This window comes from Centroberyx gerrardi, chromosome 15, assembly GCF_048128805.1.
Source record: "Centroberyx gerrardi isolate f3 chromosome 15, fCenGer3.hap1.cur.20231027, whole genome shotgun sequence".
NCBI classification, from domain to species: Eukaryota; Metazoa; Chordata; class Actinopteri; order Beryciformes; family Berycidae; genus Centroberyx; species Centroberyx gerrardi.
Window position 1 is genome coordinate 24614278 of NC_136011.1, and position 17455 is coordinate 24631732.

At 40.9% G+C, this 17455-nt stretch overlaps 1 protein-coding gene across 1 annotated transcript; it reads right to left on the reverse strand.

Moving 5' to 3' along the window:
- Positions 1–509: 509 nt before the first annotated feature.
- Positions 510–3275, reverse strand: LOC139921478 (homeobox protein Hox-D4b-like). Its single transcript, XM_071911732.2, has 2 exons — positions 2828–3275; positions 510–2179 (listed from the first exon to the last, which is right to left on the reverse strand). The coding sequence occupies exons 1-2, from the start codon at positions 3258–3260 to the stop codon at positions 1863–1865; spliced, it is 750 nt and encodes a 249-aa protein (XP_071767833.1). The 5' UTR covers positions 3261–3275; the 3' UTR covers positions 510–1862.
- Positions 3276–17455: the final 14180 nt, after the last annotated feature.

Genomic DNA, 17455 nt, shown 5'->3' on the forward strand with positions numbered 1-17455 from the left:
TATGGGCAGAGTGAGAGCTCTTCTCTTCTTTCTCCTCTCTGGCCAAAGCATGCTGGAGCCAAGATGATGATAACTTGGTCTTCCATTCATAAATCATGTTCGGAGTGATCACTACGTCATTTCCGCCCCCCGCCCCCCACCACCCCCAATCACCCAATCTATCCTCCCTTAACCTCACTTAAAATCGGCAGCAATGCAGACAAATTGTCCCCCATGTGTGTGTGTGTGTGTTTGTCTATAGAGTATGGACCAAATTCAGGCCTAAAATGTTGAAGAATATCAATAACAATAATCATGACAATACAATCCAACAATACAACAATCATGAGAAAAAAAATAAACAGTAGGCCTATTCAGAGTTTACCGTTTGAAAGATTTTTATTGTTTTTTATCTAAATATTTTATCACAAATTTCCACATACGAAATTCTTACACAAACAGTTTATTTCCAAAAAGAACACATATGAAGACCGGGGATAATAATTACTACAAAGAATAAAATAGGCTTCTAAATAATACAAATAATAAAAAATAAGTACTATGGCGTAATAATACCAATCAATAGCATATTAAACTGGAAACATACGGGGGAAACGTAAAAATGCAACATATTCAGAGAGTATTAACCTCTCAGTATTCAATAAAATAAAAACAAATGTTTTAGAAAGTTTTTTTTTTTTATTTACAACCCTGTAACCCTGAGAAAATAAGCTAGATTTAGGTCTGTGTCGTGCAGAAAGCTCATATCTCCAATTTGGCCATTTTAATCGATTTTTACTCTTTATTTGGACGTTGTCCCCCATGTATAAATGTATTATATTGTCAGTGTGATTTTTTTTCCCCAATTTCTGAAAAGTTCCCCTTTTGGAGATAACGAAGTTTTGCACGATATGGCTAGTTGTCCTAACTAAAAAATAATTGTTTTTTGGATGCATGCTCCTCTGTGTATGAAATAAAAGCTACTTTTTAAATGTTAAAACACTCTTTGTCCAGTCTAGCGTGATCTATATTCTATAATGTTATTCTAACATGTCTTCCCTGTCTGTTTTTCTATGCTAGATATTCCTTGAACAACGGAATTTATAGGTTTTTGGTGTTTGTGGTCCTTAGAGCATTAAGTTAGCTGGGGGTTTTTTCTGTTAAGAGCCAGTTTGTGGAAGCAACATTTTGGTAGTGTGCATACATAACATATTTAATCTTTTAGGTAGAATAAAACCCTGTATTTTGTTACCCTGTAGAAAATAAAACCCTGTTTTCTCCAAAAGACGCCGTGTCTTCCTTCGCTTACGCACCAGAGCCGTAGATGGGGAGAGTTTGGCAAGGCTGTACAGCGGGCTCCATGCTGCTGCGCCTTCTCCAGAACTGAGAAATGTTGGCTGTAAATATGTAATAATTTATCCTATAATATCACCATAGGGAGATGTCAGACATAACGATCAACCAGGGTGTCTGCAACCTTCAAGTTTGCCTGAATTAAAGACTTTATGACTTTGTTAGTGCCAGTTAGATGAAATATAAGACCAAAGTCGTCATTGAAATAAACGCCATATAGACTTATATTAGAATATGACCTATAGATCTGCTTGATGGGGCTGATTTATCGGAAAACACCGCGCCAAGAAACATTTTAACACCTCTTAAACAGAATTTAAGACTTAAAATAGTAATGCATTGCAAAATATATTCAAGACACTTTAAAGCATTGAACTTATAATTTAACTAATTTCAATTTAAGGCATTTCAAGACTTTTTCAGGACCTGCAGACACCCTGGATCAAGCGGTAACATAGCAACAGCGACCATGGAGGAGTGGAGGCGCTAACATGGCTGCCACTGGAAACTGTACGGGCCAAACTTTGCTTTCACACTGCTATCACTTCCTTTACATTAGTATTATTGTTGTTGTGGTCGTTGTTGTTGTTGTTATCCGTTGTTTTCTTATTCTTGCTCCGTCCTTTGGTGTTGGGCAGTTTGTTGTCCTTCTTCCAGCGCATGCGCCGGTTCTGGAACCACACTTTGACCTGCCGCTCGGACAGGCAGAGCGCGTGAGCCACCTCGACCCTGCGGCGGCGCGTGAGGTAGCGGCTGAAGTGGAACTCCTTCTCGAGCTCCAGAATCTGCTGGCGCGTGTAGGCCGTCCGCAGCCGCTTGGGTTCCGGGCCCGTGTGGTTAGGGTTAACTGAAAGAGAAGAAGAAGAAGTGGAGAGAGAGAGAGAGAGAGAGAGGGAGAGAGGGAGAGAGAGAGAGAGAGAGAGAGAGAGAGAGAGAGAGAAATTATTATTATTAGGTAGCATTTTTATTATAGCATGAAATAGACGTTAAATAACAGCAATTTTAGGAATTAGATTTTTCTTACCATTAAAGAAATCATTGAAATTATTATCTGTATTTTTTTTATTGTTAATTTGTGGTTGACTGGGAAACGGTCCAAGAACCGATTTTACATTTAATTTGAGGCTTTTGTTCAGCATCGTACACGTACACGCACACGCACACACACGCACACACACACACACACACACACACACACACACACACACACACACACTGTAGCAGAGCCATAAAACTTTATAGGGGTTGTAATTCTTTCTGGCTCTCACTGAGATCATAAATAACTCGACAAACCAAAAAACACACTGCTCACAAACGGACAAAAAGAGGAGAGCGAGAGGGACAGAAAGGAGGAGAGAGAGATGGACAGACAGAGATGAAGAGAAACGGAAAAACAGAGATGTAGAGGGAAATAGGGAGAGACAGAAATGGTGGAGACATAAAGAGATGGAGAGAGTGAGAGACAGCGAGAGGAACATTTGAGTCCTCATCTTACTCTGGGCGATGTGCACCTTCTTCATCCACGGGTAGACAACAATAGGCGGCTTGTCTTTGCCCTGGCAGCCCGCTTTCCTCTGCACCTGAGCCGGCTTGCAGGTCACCCAGGCCTGGCACTGCTCACCCACGGAGAACCGCTCCTTGCCCGGGACGCTCGGCTCTCTGTAGCCGGGGAAGGGCGCACCTTGGGTCTGCGAGGGGTCGTCATCCTCCCGCTGATGCCCCGGGTGTTGCCCCTGCAGAGGGTGTTGATAGCCGGTGTGTTGCGGTGTGTATGGAGGCGGGGGGGGCTGCGGGTGGTAGCCCCCTCCATAACTACCACTGTCCTGCGGGTTATAATACCCCCCTTGGTCACTAAAATTACTGTAATCCTCCTCACAAGGCGGGAACTGCGGCTCAACATATTTACAGCTCACCACGTACGACTCCATGATTGATTTATAGCGAGGCTGGTAGGAGAATACTAATTTTTCTTTCTCTCCCTCTCTCTCTCTCTTTCTCCCCCTCTGGCATCAAGCCATCCTACGGCTGTCAAATAGACGGACGGCCACATGGGCCACGTGACTCCGCGGCCAGCCAATGGGAGGCTGCACATCGACTTGTTTATGTCAGGCGTAATGGGATAATTTGGAGGTAAAAAAAAAAAAGCTCATTATAATGATGTTTTGCTGGCGGGGGGAAAATCGCTAAGACGACTTGCTTGGTGGCATTATAAGACGATATCTATTGTAGAATTAACAAAAATGACGTAGAAACATTACCTGCGATTTAGAGTTACAATTAGGCTACAATTAAGAGAGAAGATATTAGATATTTACGCACCCATTGAGACTGAATAGTAAAAATGATCATATCTGGGTTATAACAATACAATAGGCCTACCTATGGAATTAATGGTCTATCTATCTATCTATCTATCTATCTATCTATCTATCTATATCTATCTAGCCTATCTACCTATTCAATGTTCAATTCAATGTTTAGCCTCTTTTTTCTGTCTCTCTGCCCCCCTCCTCCACACACACACACACACACACACACACACACACACACACACACACACACGCACACACATACACACACACGCACGCACGCACGCACGCACGCACGCACGCACCGCCTATTGAAACGCACGGACTGTAGATTTATGACTTTTAGCTGACTGACTTTTACCCCACACAGATGGCCGGAGCTGAAAAATTAATCTCGCCCATATTGAGGGACGGTGGGGCCATATTTGGCCTTGTGGCGAGTCAAAGGACGGACAACAAAACGTGGCCGGTCAGAAAGGCCCAAATAAAAGAATAGAAGAAAAGGCTCCCAGACAGTGACTAGTAGTTGGCTTTGTTAGGCCGGGGTCACCCCGAGGTGTCCCGTTCAACACCAACAACTCCGCCTTTAAAGGAGGAAAAAAATGCATTACGGGGTTTAAGAAATGAAGCCAAAACATGCTGAACGGATGAAAAATGCCTCAGGATTTAAAAAATGAAGCTGATATGTGTTGGGTTAAAGATTTTAAAATCGAAATAGGTGACAGAGACAAGTGGGATTATGCTAAACTTAACCCCTCAAAGAGAAAAAGTGAGTAATAATGAGGCTGCTAATGACGCGCACATAGCCTACTGCATCTGCGAAAACGGACTAGAAGTTGACATTTCTGTCTTTCTTTCGGGAATAAACTCGCCCCTTTTGCAGAATACTAAAGCCTGAGCCTTGAAAATGCCAGAGCCTACAATTTCTGCAGTGTAGAGCAGATCATACATCTGTCCTTATAGACTATATGCTTCTTTATTTCATGAAGACTTCTGCTTTATGCTGCAGCTGAGAGACAAACTGCGTCTCTAAGGATGCTGGAGGTCCGTGAGGCTCTGCCAAAACCACTTAAGTACTGCTATCCAACTAGTAATTCTACCTCTAATAATAATAATAGGCTAATAATAATGAGAAGAAGAGGAAGAAGATATTTCTGGGAGCATCACCAATCACATGCTTGGCATTACAGATTGCTCATGTGGCAGGTTTAATGGCAAATGGTTTGGCATGGCTGACAGACTGCAACAGAACCAAAGACTCTATTGGCCTAAACCACTATTTCAGGAGCCATTTGTCCAGAATAGCCTGAACTGAATGGTTGCCTTAAATTAACCTAAAATGACTAAATTACCAGTTTGGGTTTTGAGGTAAGTCCAGATAAATCTCACTGGTTTTACAATCAGTCTCTCTTAAAGTGTCTTTCCTTTTCTCTCAGTGAACGGTAAGCAATGGTAGCACTACTTAAATTAAAGCTAACACCTATTTACATTACAAATGGTATATTAGAGGCCCCAGCTAAGCAGCACAGGGACTCAGCAACATCCCAGAGAAGCACTGGTCCCTGAACCAGAGTTTGAAAACCACTGGACTACAATAGAAGTAGACTAGAAGCTAGGAGACCAGCCTATAAGCACTCCACTGTATCAAACTAGACTTTGTTAAGGTTTTTATTTGGTTGTTATTTGGTTTGAATCCTTAGATAAGCTTGGAAAATCCGGGTGGCAACAGGGAATGAATCCCTTCCCTCCACAAGCAGCACTGAGGTGCCATTGAGCAAGGCACTTAAACCTCTACTGCCTCAATGGAGTTGAACAGTAGAAGACTGTTGTAGCTGCCAAGTGTGAATGTATATCAAACTGCAGAATGTAAAGGAGGGCAATAAAAGGCATGCACACAGAAAACAGTCATCGTTGTTCTGTTCTGTTCCGTTCCGTTCCGTTCCGTTCCGTTCCGTTCCGTTCCGTTCCGTTCCGTTCCCTCCGGTCCGTGGGTCTGACAGACGGATTGTCATCACCCATAGACTCCCCTAGAACCCAATCTGTGACTGAAGCAGCTCCACACACATTCGGTTCTACAGGGTATTTATAGGCGAAGGTTGGCTTCATGTCTGGCTGCTGATGATGATGGTGACACTCATAATGTGCCCTATGTCCTCCTCACCCAGGGTGGGTTTTTTTTGCATAGGACTGCATAGGATTTTATTTGCCATCACTTTTAGTTCAAACACATATCCTCCTCGCATAAAAATAACAATGACAGTACTTCAGGACAGATCTCAACCCATCCCTTAATGTTTTTATAGATGTGGAAGTCCCCTGTTTTTGTCTTGAGCCTCTTATGTCCAAAACGTCTGTGTATGTTCCTGTTGTTGACTGTTGTCTCCAGAACATGATGGATCAGCATCAATGTGTAATTTGTTGAAACGGTTAAAGGTGCTGTAGCATGTACATCAATAAATCATTACTACATTAATTTTGATACATTAGTATAGTTGCCATAAACAAATATGACGATTGACTGGCAGACTCTACACTGCATTTTACATTGTGAGCCAGTGGGTCTGATCTCACAGAAAATCTGCTGGATTGCTTTATGGCACAAAACAGGAAGAGGGCGCTGTTCCTCCAGAGCAAACTGAGCTAAAGGGTTCAGAGTTTGTCGTTTCAGAGTTTGTTTAAAATTCTTCATGTGCCACATTATGTGTAAAATTACCCTAGAAGACATTAATGTGAAGTGAAATAACTAAAAATATATAAGAGTCATAAAAAATAAGGAAGGAAGGAAGAATTGAGCATCCTGGCTTTTATCCAAAATGCCTTACAGTACTGGAAGTACATATTTAGTATGTGTGACCGCAGTGGGAACTGAGCTCATAACCCTAAAAGTGTTGGTGCCATGCTCTTCATTGAGCTTTACAGTTTGCTTGGGCTGGTTAGGCCATAAGTGTAAATCACATTGTGAAGCTGTGAAACTGTGAAACTGTGTGTTCTGGTTTCCGACACTGGACCAGGACAGGAAACTACCTGTTTTCTCTACAGGTTTTCTCTACAGCAGCTGGTAAATCCCACAATCCACCAGCCACTTTCACCATTTTACCAGCCAGCTCGGCTTTGAGAACAAAACAGGGCCACTAAACGGTGGTTGGTCACCTGCCAAAGTGACTGGTAAAGTAAACAAACCACAGTGCAAACATGAGCAGCGTTGGGCTGGTGGCTAGTGGTGATTTCACACCCTGGTCTGGACCTCAAATTGGACTAGAACGACAACTAGACTGTTCAATGTCTCATTTACTTCCTGGCTGAAATAAGTTTATGATGGACTACAGCCTGAAACTGGCCAGAAATTGGCATCCCATGCTATGAAGGATATATGAATTAAAGCTATAATAGACAATATTATGAAGCAATAAAGGGAAATTCTGCCAATAATATGACTAACGGTGTAATTCACTATATTTTATTAGTAGGCTAGTATATTTGTTATCGTTATTATTCTCTCATTATAGCCCTCCCCTACCTGGATAAATAAATTAAATGAAAATAGGCTAAAACTAGAATGTCATCCATATTGATTTTTATCCCATTTACCAATCCCCAGCGCTCCTGAAGGCAACATTACTCCCTGCTCTTTCTCTCAAACTGTTGCCCACATATCATGGCCTTTAGGCATGTAAGTAATGTTGTAAAGGGGATTTTACTTGCAACATATCAGCCTATAGGCCTAAATAATGTCAAGCATGTGGATTTATACCATGTACAAGATGTCAGGGGGATTTTCTATTCCACATTCTTGCCATGAGCCTAATTGTCTGTCATCTGTCTGCACGGGGCAGACATGAATTTTTGCTGATCCCATTTAGAAAAATTCCCATGGACTGGTGAAAATATGACTCTGCTCTGAACCATTTGGTGCTGCAGGGTTTGCAGCAAAAGGCTTGGACTGCTTTGGCTCAGCTGAACAGGGCAACTGTTGTGTAAAGCAAGATTTTTGTATTACAGCCTAAGCAATAAAAAGCTAACCATGCGTTTAGATGTAAATCAGTAGTCAGTTTATATGCGGGATATTCAAATATTCCGTTTATGAGTTGACGCATGTAAACGCCATATCCCGACTGTCCCTGTGGGGAAATTGGGACCTAAGACCAAAGCTTATTCAGAATATTAATGTTAATGTCGTTTTCCATATTATAGCCTGGGTTAAGTTTGATCCCTAACTTTTCAGAATGATTTTGTTGCATGATGAAACTGCCATTGAGTTTAAAACATCGACCTATTAAATATGTAGAACCCGCAAATGGGCAAAAAACAATCTATTTAACTTGGAGCTATTAATCCACGCCTTGAGTAAAAAGGACTTTGACCTAAAACTTTCATTTTTCACGATTCTTCTGGCCTAAACTCTCCCTCTAAATAGGGGTTTGAACACTAAAGTCATTAGCTTTACACCTTTGAATAGGATTCCCCTAGCTCTGAACTTTGGCGGACTCCTTTTAAAAGCAACAACAACTGAGTGATGTTTCGGTTTTTGAAAGAGCATTCTTCTTTTAAGAATGTAGCCTAGCTGCCGTCAGGTCGCGCGAGGGTCAATCAGAATCATTGACCGCTGCTTCACCGTTCCATTAGTCCTCGCGCTGGACAGGGCCACGCAGGGGCTCGAGCTTGGGACCATCCAGAGTTCACGCGGGCCTGCGGGAGCCGCGAGCCATTGTTCTACATGGTCTCTCTCTCTCTCGCTCCGGTCAGCCGCGAGACCCTAACACACAAACAGAGCTACCAAATATGGGCAGCAGGTTAGAGTGGGTAGATTATTGTTGGCCAGTAAAGGCAAATGTAGATCCAGTGATGCAGCGGCAAATAAAAAGATCAAAAGGTGGGTAAACTATGACCTCAGTCAAAATATGAACACAAATCAAAAAGTATAATTGATGCTTTCCCCCTGACATGATCCATATGCTGCTTATTACGTCATATGTCAGCCTAAAAGGTGAAATTAACTGAGTTTATGTTGGTTTACCCTCCGCTTGTCCTAAAGCCTATTTTTATCCAACCTCGTCTCTCGAGCTCCCATCGACTTCAAATCGTTGGTATTGATTAACGTCCACTCACTCGAGACTACCTTGCCTACTTAGGATAATTATTTTTTGTAAATGAACCAGGCTACTGTATGCTGAGGACGGCTGCACAAAATGATGAAAATATTGTTTTCTAGTCGACATTTAAACAGTAGCCTGAACATGTGGCTACATTTGATAATTTGACATTTTATTTTAAAATTTTATAAGCAGATGTCGATTTCCCCAACTTGAATTCAACACTCATATAGCCTATCACCCTGATTTCAGGTCATAAGCAGGTAGGCAATGCAGCTATTAAATAGACAAAATCTTAAAATGCGGGCTAAATTCAGCTCTCATAACGAGTTCGGTCCCTGATATAAAGCCATTCAGATGTGTCTTTTCTTTCTGAGGTCGTTTCACTTTTTCATCTTAGACAGGCTGACCGCCGGCTCACCCCTCCGCCCCCGGCCCTCTGCCGGGTCAAAGCCGAGCGGAGAGCAGCTCTAACCCGGTTTGGACATTAACTGCGACCCCCCCGCCCTGGGAACCCACCGTCTAGGACCGACCTGCTATTATGGCAAGCAGTAAAGCGGACAATTTTGACTGTAAATTGGGCTGATGAAATATTGAGTAGGCTATTGTCTAGGTTCACACATAGGCCTAAATGTTAAAATCAAATATAGGCTAAAATGTTATGCAATAAAAGCTTCAGCTCATAGTCTATTGATAGACTAAACATTTCATAATTTTAGCGTTTTATGCCTTCAAAACTCCAACTCTTTGTGAAATGACCTTTATCGTCTGTTTCTATAGGCTATAATATAAACAGTTACAATTCTAATTTGGTTAGCTTGATGCTCTTAAAGGCTATGAGCAGTTTAAATAGGCTATTATGTAGTTATAAATCGGTCTCCTTTAATCTCGCAAATAGGCTACTCGCAAGTGGTCTAGTTGTAACCATATAATTGAGGCTTGATTCATATAAAGGCCACCATATCACCACATTTACAACCTAAAAAAATGTATTTATGTAAAAGCAGAATTTTAAAATCAGCAAGTCATTAAATTCACACGAAGTTCCCTATAAAACGTTTAAGATCCAAAATTGTATAGACTGTTTTGATTGAAATATTCCTATTACAAAACGCGGATTACTATCATGTGGTTATCCTGGATGGTGTTGAATGTCTCTAGAGGAGATGATTTCGTTTCTATGAAGATACTGTCCTGCTTCAAACACAACAGTCCTATATTGTCGAGTACGGAGCGTTTTTATGGTTTCAGTTTTGAGTGGAAAAAACTTTTAGAGGCTGTATAGCATGTTACCTGGAAAATTGTTGCACCACTTTTATCAAGCTATTTATTATTGTCTAAACACAGCAGCCTATATGCCAGTTACATGATTTTATATGATATGCTATTTTCTTTCCTATAATCGCAAATTAAAACATTTTTGAGTCTACTGCAGTGAAACATATTACCCACTTTAATTGGTAACTATTCAATACAGAACATTAATCAACAATAGAACAATAATCCGATTGCTCTGTCTTTAATTTGGAAAATAGCGTAATTCGATTAAGACAAGCCACCTAAAAAGGTTCTGCATAGCATCAGAAAGGACTCATGATACAATTTGGTATATAGAACAATTTTTGTTAAGAATGTAGAAAAAGAAAGATGTTATCCTATTGCTGTTTTTATGTATTCTTCCCTGCTGTAATTACGCAATTTATGAAATGTGCGTCCTCTTCTCTCGATATAATCAATAGTTTTCTCCTTGTCATAAACTGCAGTTATTTTGTTCTCATCGCGCTTCTGAGGCATGAAGGCTGGGTGTCAAAGATAGCTGTAAAATGTAACAGCTCAAATAGGCTACAGGTTAACTCGTGAAATCTCAGATTGGCAGGGTTAACCTACTGTTAGTATGATGTCTACATGTCGAAACAAACATCCAATATTTACGACCACGATAGGAAATTACCACCAGCAACATGGTCTGCTCTGCCAGCCATTTTGGCAAGTGACCAGCACTAATTTAGAGGTTTTATTCCAGTCTTAAAAAACAGGTATAACAGCGAAAGTGACTCGTGAATTTTCGCAAAAAAACCCAAACCCTGACAACTTCAAAATATAATTAGACAAATATTATAGATGAATATAATAACAACAGCAATAATAATAATAATAATAATAATAATAATAATAATAATATTCCCTTAAATTATTTTCGAAAAAAGCGAATTGATGTCAAAACAAGACAGTAGGCCTGATGATCCAGAACATATGGAACAGGTTTCCTTTTGCCGCTTCAGATAGTAAGGATATATGCCCACTTAAGAACACACATGCTGCGGAAATCGCACGCGCTCACACACACACACACACACACACACACACACACACACACACACACACACACACACACCGTCCAAGTTCGCTGGTTATGCCTTATCCATTTCATGTCAAAGACCCCCAGACAGACACACATTAGAGTGAAGACAAAAAAAAAATTAAATATCGTTTGATAAAATTTAGTTCCAGGATCCCAAGGAACCCATTCTGAGAAGATAATCATTGTTGAATATGACTTAGCACTAAATTATTTCTCTTTATACTAGCTATGTAGGAATACAACATAGAGAGTGAAACCTATGATCCAAATACCAGGGTTGGAAATACAATAAGATAAAAAAAAAAAAAAATAAGGCTTTTAAAAAATGAATTGATGGCCTTGAAAGCCGTTTTTAAAAATTTAAATATAGGCCTAGCACCCAAATTGATCAGTATCACCTCTCTCCGTCCTGTAGGATCAACACCTGACATCCTGAGGAAAACCCTGGTCGATATCTTGTGTTGATACAGCAGCAGTTTTAAAACGAAGGATTTCACCAGGATTTACTGACTTGACAAGATCATAAGTTTAAAAAAAAAAGAAAAAAAGAGGCCTCTATATGATGTCTAATTTTGACCAGCGTCATAGGCTATCTTACCCCAAAACATGCAATATTTGAGTCCTTGAATTTCACTAAACAAGACCTTAAAACTCATTGAATTTGATGTCTAAGTATTAGTAGCCTATATATAGGCTTTACATTCTCTAATCGTAACTTCTGCAGTGAAATAACAGTGAGATTAAACTGCTGCTGGATCCCTGGAAAACCCCCATCACGGACCCCCGCGGGTCCCCGGACCACCGCTTTGGGAACCCCCTCCCTGCTCTTTACGCTCATAACTTCAATCGGTGCCAAATATGAAAACAAGAAGAAGTAGTCACTTACTTTCGTTCTGATCTCGCGCTAAAATACGAATGTTGGTTATTGTAAAATCCCGTTGGAAAGCAGCTGAGCTTCAGGTTCAGACTGAGAGTCTTTAGCGGCACAAAGAGCATTCTGTTGTTTTCGGCCAAATATATCCCATCTGGCCGGCCGGCGGCTATTCTGTGTGAGTTATATTTTGGGGCTTGTCAAACCGGCGGCAATAAAACACACTTTATTACCGTCACGTGCTCTCTGGGTTTTTTTTCCCGCTGCTCCCACGCGGGTTCATAAATTATTAGGCCTACACCGCGAGCCACTTGATTCACTGATGGCGCCAGAAAAAAAAAACAAAAAAAAACACAAAGAGGAGCAAAGCCTTTAATCTCTAGAGTTTTGCGCTGTTGGAGTTTTTAATAAAACTGTGAGTTGTGTTCGTTTTGATTTAACTGCATAGTGGTTTGTGTCATTATAATGCAATTTCTATTTTATTTTATTTTGTTTGTTTATTGGGGTTAGGCTAAATAGGCGATTTTTGGAGAGGGGGTGGGCATTTTTGGAGATACAGGACTTAGAAAGATCTGTCGAGCCGAGATTTCTTTCTAATTGTGTTGAGTTTCAATTGAATTATTAAGCTACTTTTTTCATCCTGTTGTAGTCATTTAATGGGCAACAATTGTTAAAGCGCGAGGCAAGTGTTTAGAAACTGTTGGACATTTGTGAGCGGAGTAAAATCCGTGCGTAAAAAGGATATTTCGTGTGCGTAAAACAGGCCGTCTGCGTTAAAAGTCACTATTTTGCAAGCCGCATGATCCCCGGGTGTTTTGGCTACAGTCCTTTCCTTAAGTCCGCCTCCAAAAACAAGCAGAGACTAAACAGTGTTTGCATTTTTCTGGAAGTTGCTGGAATGTTGGTTGGCATTTGTTTCCTGCTTTGATTTCCGTAAATGGGGAGCAATAAAACCATAAACAGCCTCTGTGAAAACAGACCGTGTGTGTGTGTGTGTGTGTGTGTGTGTGTCAAACTGGACACCGGTTTGCTTGCTTTAACAGCTCAGCGGCTGGTGAGGACATTAAGTGTCAAAACAGCACACAAAACCAAAAGCTAAGCCATCTAAAGGTTTTAAAAAACCCGACATAAATTATGCACTATAACCCTAACCACCACCAATACAAATAATAGGCTACTAATAAACTAATAATACTACTAATAATAACCTAATAGTAAGCTAATAATAGGTTAGTAATAATAATAATAATAATATTCATAATTGCTATATTGGAATTAGGCCGTCAGTCCTATAGCATAGACAAGAGCTAAACGCTTTATTTTAATTTGGCTGCATGCAGTAGGCCTAATCTACAAATGAAATGATCAAAATGACCCTGAAATTTTACATTTTTAGTCGCACTAAATGAAGCCTATAGCACCAGTGAGATCTCTATGCTAAAATTAATGTTATATAACAGATAATTCTGGTCCTCGGTGCTGATTAAGATGAACTGAGTCACTTTTCGAAGCTGTTGCAAAAACATCTCATAAATGTTGATCACAGTGACCACGAAACAGTTCATCTGAATATTTATGCACAGACCGAAAATCATCACCACTGTTACTGTTCAAGAACTGTAGACATATGGGTCGGCGGAGGAATACGGGATTTCTTGAACACTACGTTTTTTTATTACAACGTTGGGTTTTAAAAGAACACCAAGCCACTCGAGGTCGTGATTTACAGTGACAGGGTTTGGCGTCGAGCCTAACAACGGCTCTTAGCTGCCGTAAAATCACTGAAACCACAGCAGCACGGCCAGCAGCGGCTTAAAAAACATAACCCTGTTACACCAGAGGGGAAGGAACCTCTCTGTCCGAGGTGCATTCAAGGTGACTGGGAAAAGGGAACGGTCAGACCTCCAAACTAGATGAACTAGAGGCGAAGAGAGGAGAGCGTCGTTACCAGAGTCTGAACCGGGGGCGTCGAAGATGGTGGGCTGATCCCTGAGTGTGTAGCTCCATCTAGCGTTCACAACGAAAACAGCAGCCTACGGGTGAAATCTATGAGTAAAGATAGCCTGCTGTACCGAGCCAGTACCCCGACCTTATAGCGACTATCCTACTAGACATGGGTGACGTAAACACCTCTGTGTGTAGAAAATAATCAATGTTAGTGCTGCCTGGAAAACTGAACAAAGCAGGTCGATAGTAGGGATGTGCATTTTCTCTTATATTCATATATTGCTCAATGTCTGTCCTTGTGCCCCTCGATGGAAAAAAAATAATCTATGTGGAGCCCTCCATGGCCAATGAGGGAGCCAATGGAACAGTTGGAACAATTGGAGAGAATTGGAGAGAAGAACAATTGGAGAGAATATTTCCTGAATTTTGCCGCCCTCTGGTGGATCATGTTAACAACAGCAGCTTTGGCATAAATACATTTTACAATGAGATACCATTAATTAAAAGTGCATCAACAGTTCCAGCGACCGCAAAGTAGGCCTATAAAATTAACTGATACTGTTTATTCAATGAGTAGCCTAATACTCATTACAGCTGGCATGTGAAAGCTAACAGGCTGGCTAAGGCTCAAACACCAAATACGCACAGAACACGTCAACATTTTGAGTCTTTGTTGTTGAGCATTTTCTCATAATTAGTTGGATAGCTTGCTGTTACCCACATTGATTTTATTTAAGTTACCAATCACTGGCCCTGTTTCAGGCAATATTGTCCAGTTGCATCACCTCAAAATACCTATACTCACATATCATGATCTAGGAAAAAAATGTCTACTTTGAGGTTCAGGAACCATATTGTGCTCCATCAAATAGATCAACAGCACTACTAGGCTATTGCATAACGACAGCTAGAACAAGTTAAATACATTTTAAATAATTTGCAGTTAATATGTGAAAGTCAGGCTGGCTATAGGACCAACAGCAAATGAGGACAGAGAAGCCAGAGAGGCAACGGCTAGAGTCCCAGTTGTCCAAATTGAATTATCTCAAAATATCTCATATATCAATTTTAATTTTCAATTTTGAAATTCTTTGGTTGTTAAAAATCTAAACAAGAAAAAGTGTTTGTTCAATGCAGAACCTCCTCAGAACACTTAACAAATACGAGACAGAATATGTATCTGTATAAAACACATCAGTTCAGTATCAGAGTGACGGGACAAACCTGGAGCTGGTCTTTGTCTTCGGAAACGTCTGTCTGGATCTGAGGTCTCTACACCGGCCTGCAGGGACAGAAATATGAGTGTTTGGTAATAAACTGACACACACACACACACAGACACACACACAGACACACAACCAGATTCTCTTTGTGTGTTTCTGTCTTGCTCTCTCTGCCTGTCTTTGTCTCTCCCTCTCTCTCTCCCTGATTCATTATATTTCTGTCTCTGTCTCTCATTCTCTGTCTCTCTCCTTGTGTTTCTCTATCTCTGTCTGTCTCTGTCTGTGTGTGTTGGTCTCTTTGTCTGTCTGTCTCTCTCTCGCTCTCTCTCTCTCTCTCTGTCTTTCTCTCTCTCTCACACACACACACACACATACAGACTGACTGACAGACGATCAGATTCTCTATCTTGCTGTTTTTTCTTCTGTCTTGTGTCTGTCTCTCTTTCTGTCTGTCTTTGAGTCTCTCTCTCTCTCTCTCTCTCTTTGTCTTTAAGTCTCTCTCTCTCTCTCTCTCTCTCACTTTCTGTCTCCCTCTCTGTCTCTCACTGTCTGTGTTTCATTCTCTATTTCTGTCTCTCTTTCTGTCTCTGTCTCATTCTCTGTCTCTCTGTCGCCCTCTCTGTAGCTCTCTCTCTCTCTCTCTCTCTCTCTCTCTCTCTCTCCCACACACACCCCCAAACACACACACACACACACACAGATTCCCTGCCGCATTGCAGTAGGTTGTAAATACTCGGTGCCAGCTGAGCTCGGCTGAGCAGCACCAGTGAAATACTGTCTTTGTCTCTTTCTATCTCTCACACCCCGCCTGCCCCCGTGGAAAAAAAAAGAAATGTAAAATGCAAAAAAAGGGAGAAATACTGTCTTTTTGTCTCTTTGTCTCTCCCACACTCAAACTGCCCTCATAAAAAAAAACGACGTCAAAGAAAACAAAAACACGAAGGGAAAGGATTCTTTCTTTCTCACTCTGTCCATCTGTCCACCTGCGTTTCACAGAGAAGGAACGAAAAATGAAAGAGAAGCTATTTCGGGGTTTTTTTCTCACACTCCTTAAAAACCTTCATAAACAGCATGAAAAAACAAGAGAAAATGGGATAAAGCTAAAATGTAGAGGATAAATATTTTCTCATTATGCGTCCATCCGTCCATCTGTCCACAAGAAGATAGAGGAAGTCTGTCTCTCTCAGGCCATTTTGTTACCTTCAACAGGAATGGGGATTTTCAAATGGGGAACATCTCTGCTGATACTATTTTAGTAGAAATATCTGTCTACACTGCCTCCAAATGTTTGTGCATCAGGGTCTCTACAGGTCGAATTTTGAGCTTTTTCGTTTGTGCTAAAATACCCCACTATCTGTCCTTTTCTTTCTGATAAATCATATTAACCCATGAACCACCACCATTACATAAAAAGGAGTCTAACTTTAATGGATTGAAAGAAATGAGGGTAGCAGTAAAGATGCTAAAAACATAAAAAAGAAAATTATGAACCATCACTTGATAAGATTTGTCCCACAGATTCCCTTCTGGGGAGATTTTTTTGTGGTTATATATCTGATTTATCAGAGAACTACATACCTTGTCTAACAGTATGTAGACAGCTTACTCATTGTGCAACATGTCAAAAAATATTTTATGTTGCTGGGGATTTTTACACACCCTCACTATATATAGAAGCATCTATTCTAAATATCACATTCAAATATCAGATTTATTCAATATTCTTGTATGCATGTACAAGCCTTTCTGAAACAGCAGCATGTGTCTCCTCGCTGTATGAGGCATCTCACACTTTAAATGGCAGATTTATTCACATAGCACTTCATCACATTCTTGCAAATACATTTTGGTTCTTTTTTTCTGCTCTGAGTCTCAGGATAGAACTACATGCATGAGCTTTAACTGTTTGTTGGTCGGGTTAGTAAGCTACATGTAACCACATGCAGTGGTTCAATGTAGAGGAGAAGGAGGCAAGATGATGCTCTAACAAGATGGATGCCATCCACCTTGCAGCCCCCCCCCACACACCCACACCCACACCCACACCCACACCCACACTCCCCCCCACCCCCAACCTCCTCCAATAGCCGCTTTACTACATTTGATGAAGGCTCCCATTTGGAAATACTGGAGCAGTTACAAAGGTACGGACTGAAACACAAGAATAGTGTTGCTTAAAAAAAACGCTTCCAAAACGGGCTGCAGGCCTGTTTCTGTTGCCCCTATATGACAAGATTAGACCACCTGCATATTAACCAGTCCTAACATATGTGGCAGGGCAAGATACTGCATTTCTGCTTTAAAGTTGACTTAAATCTTGC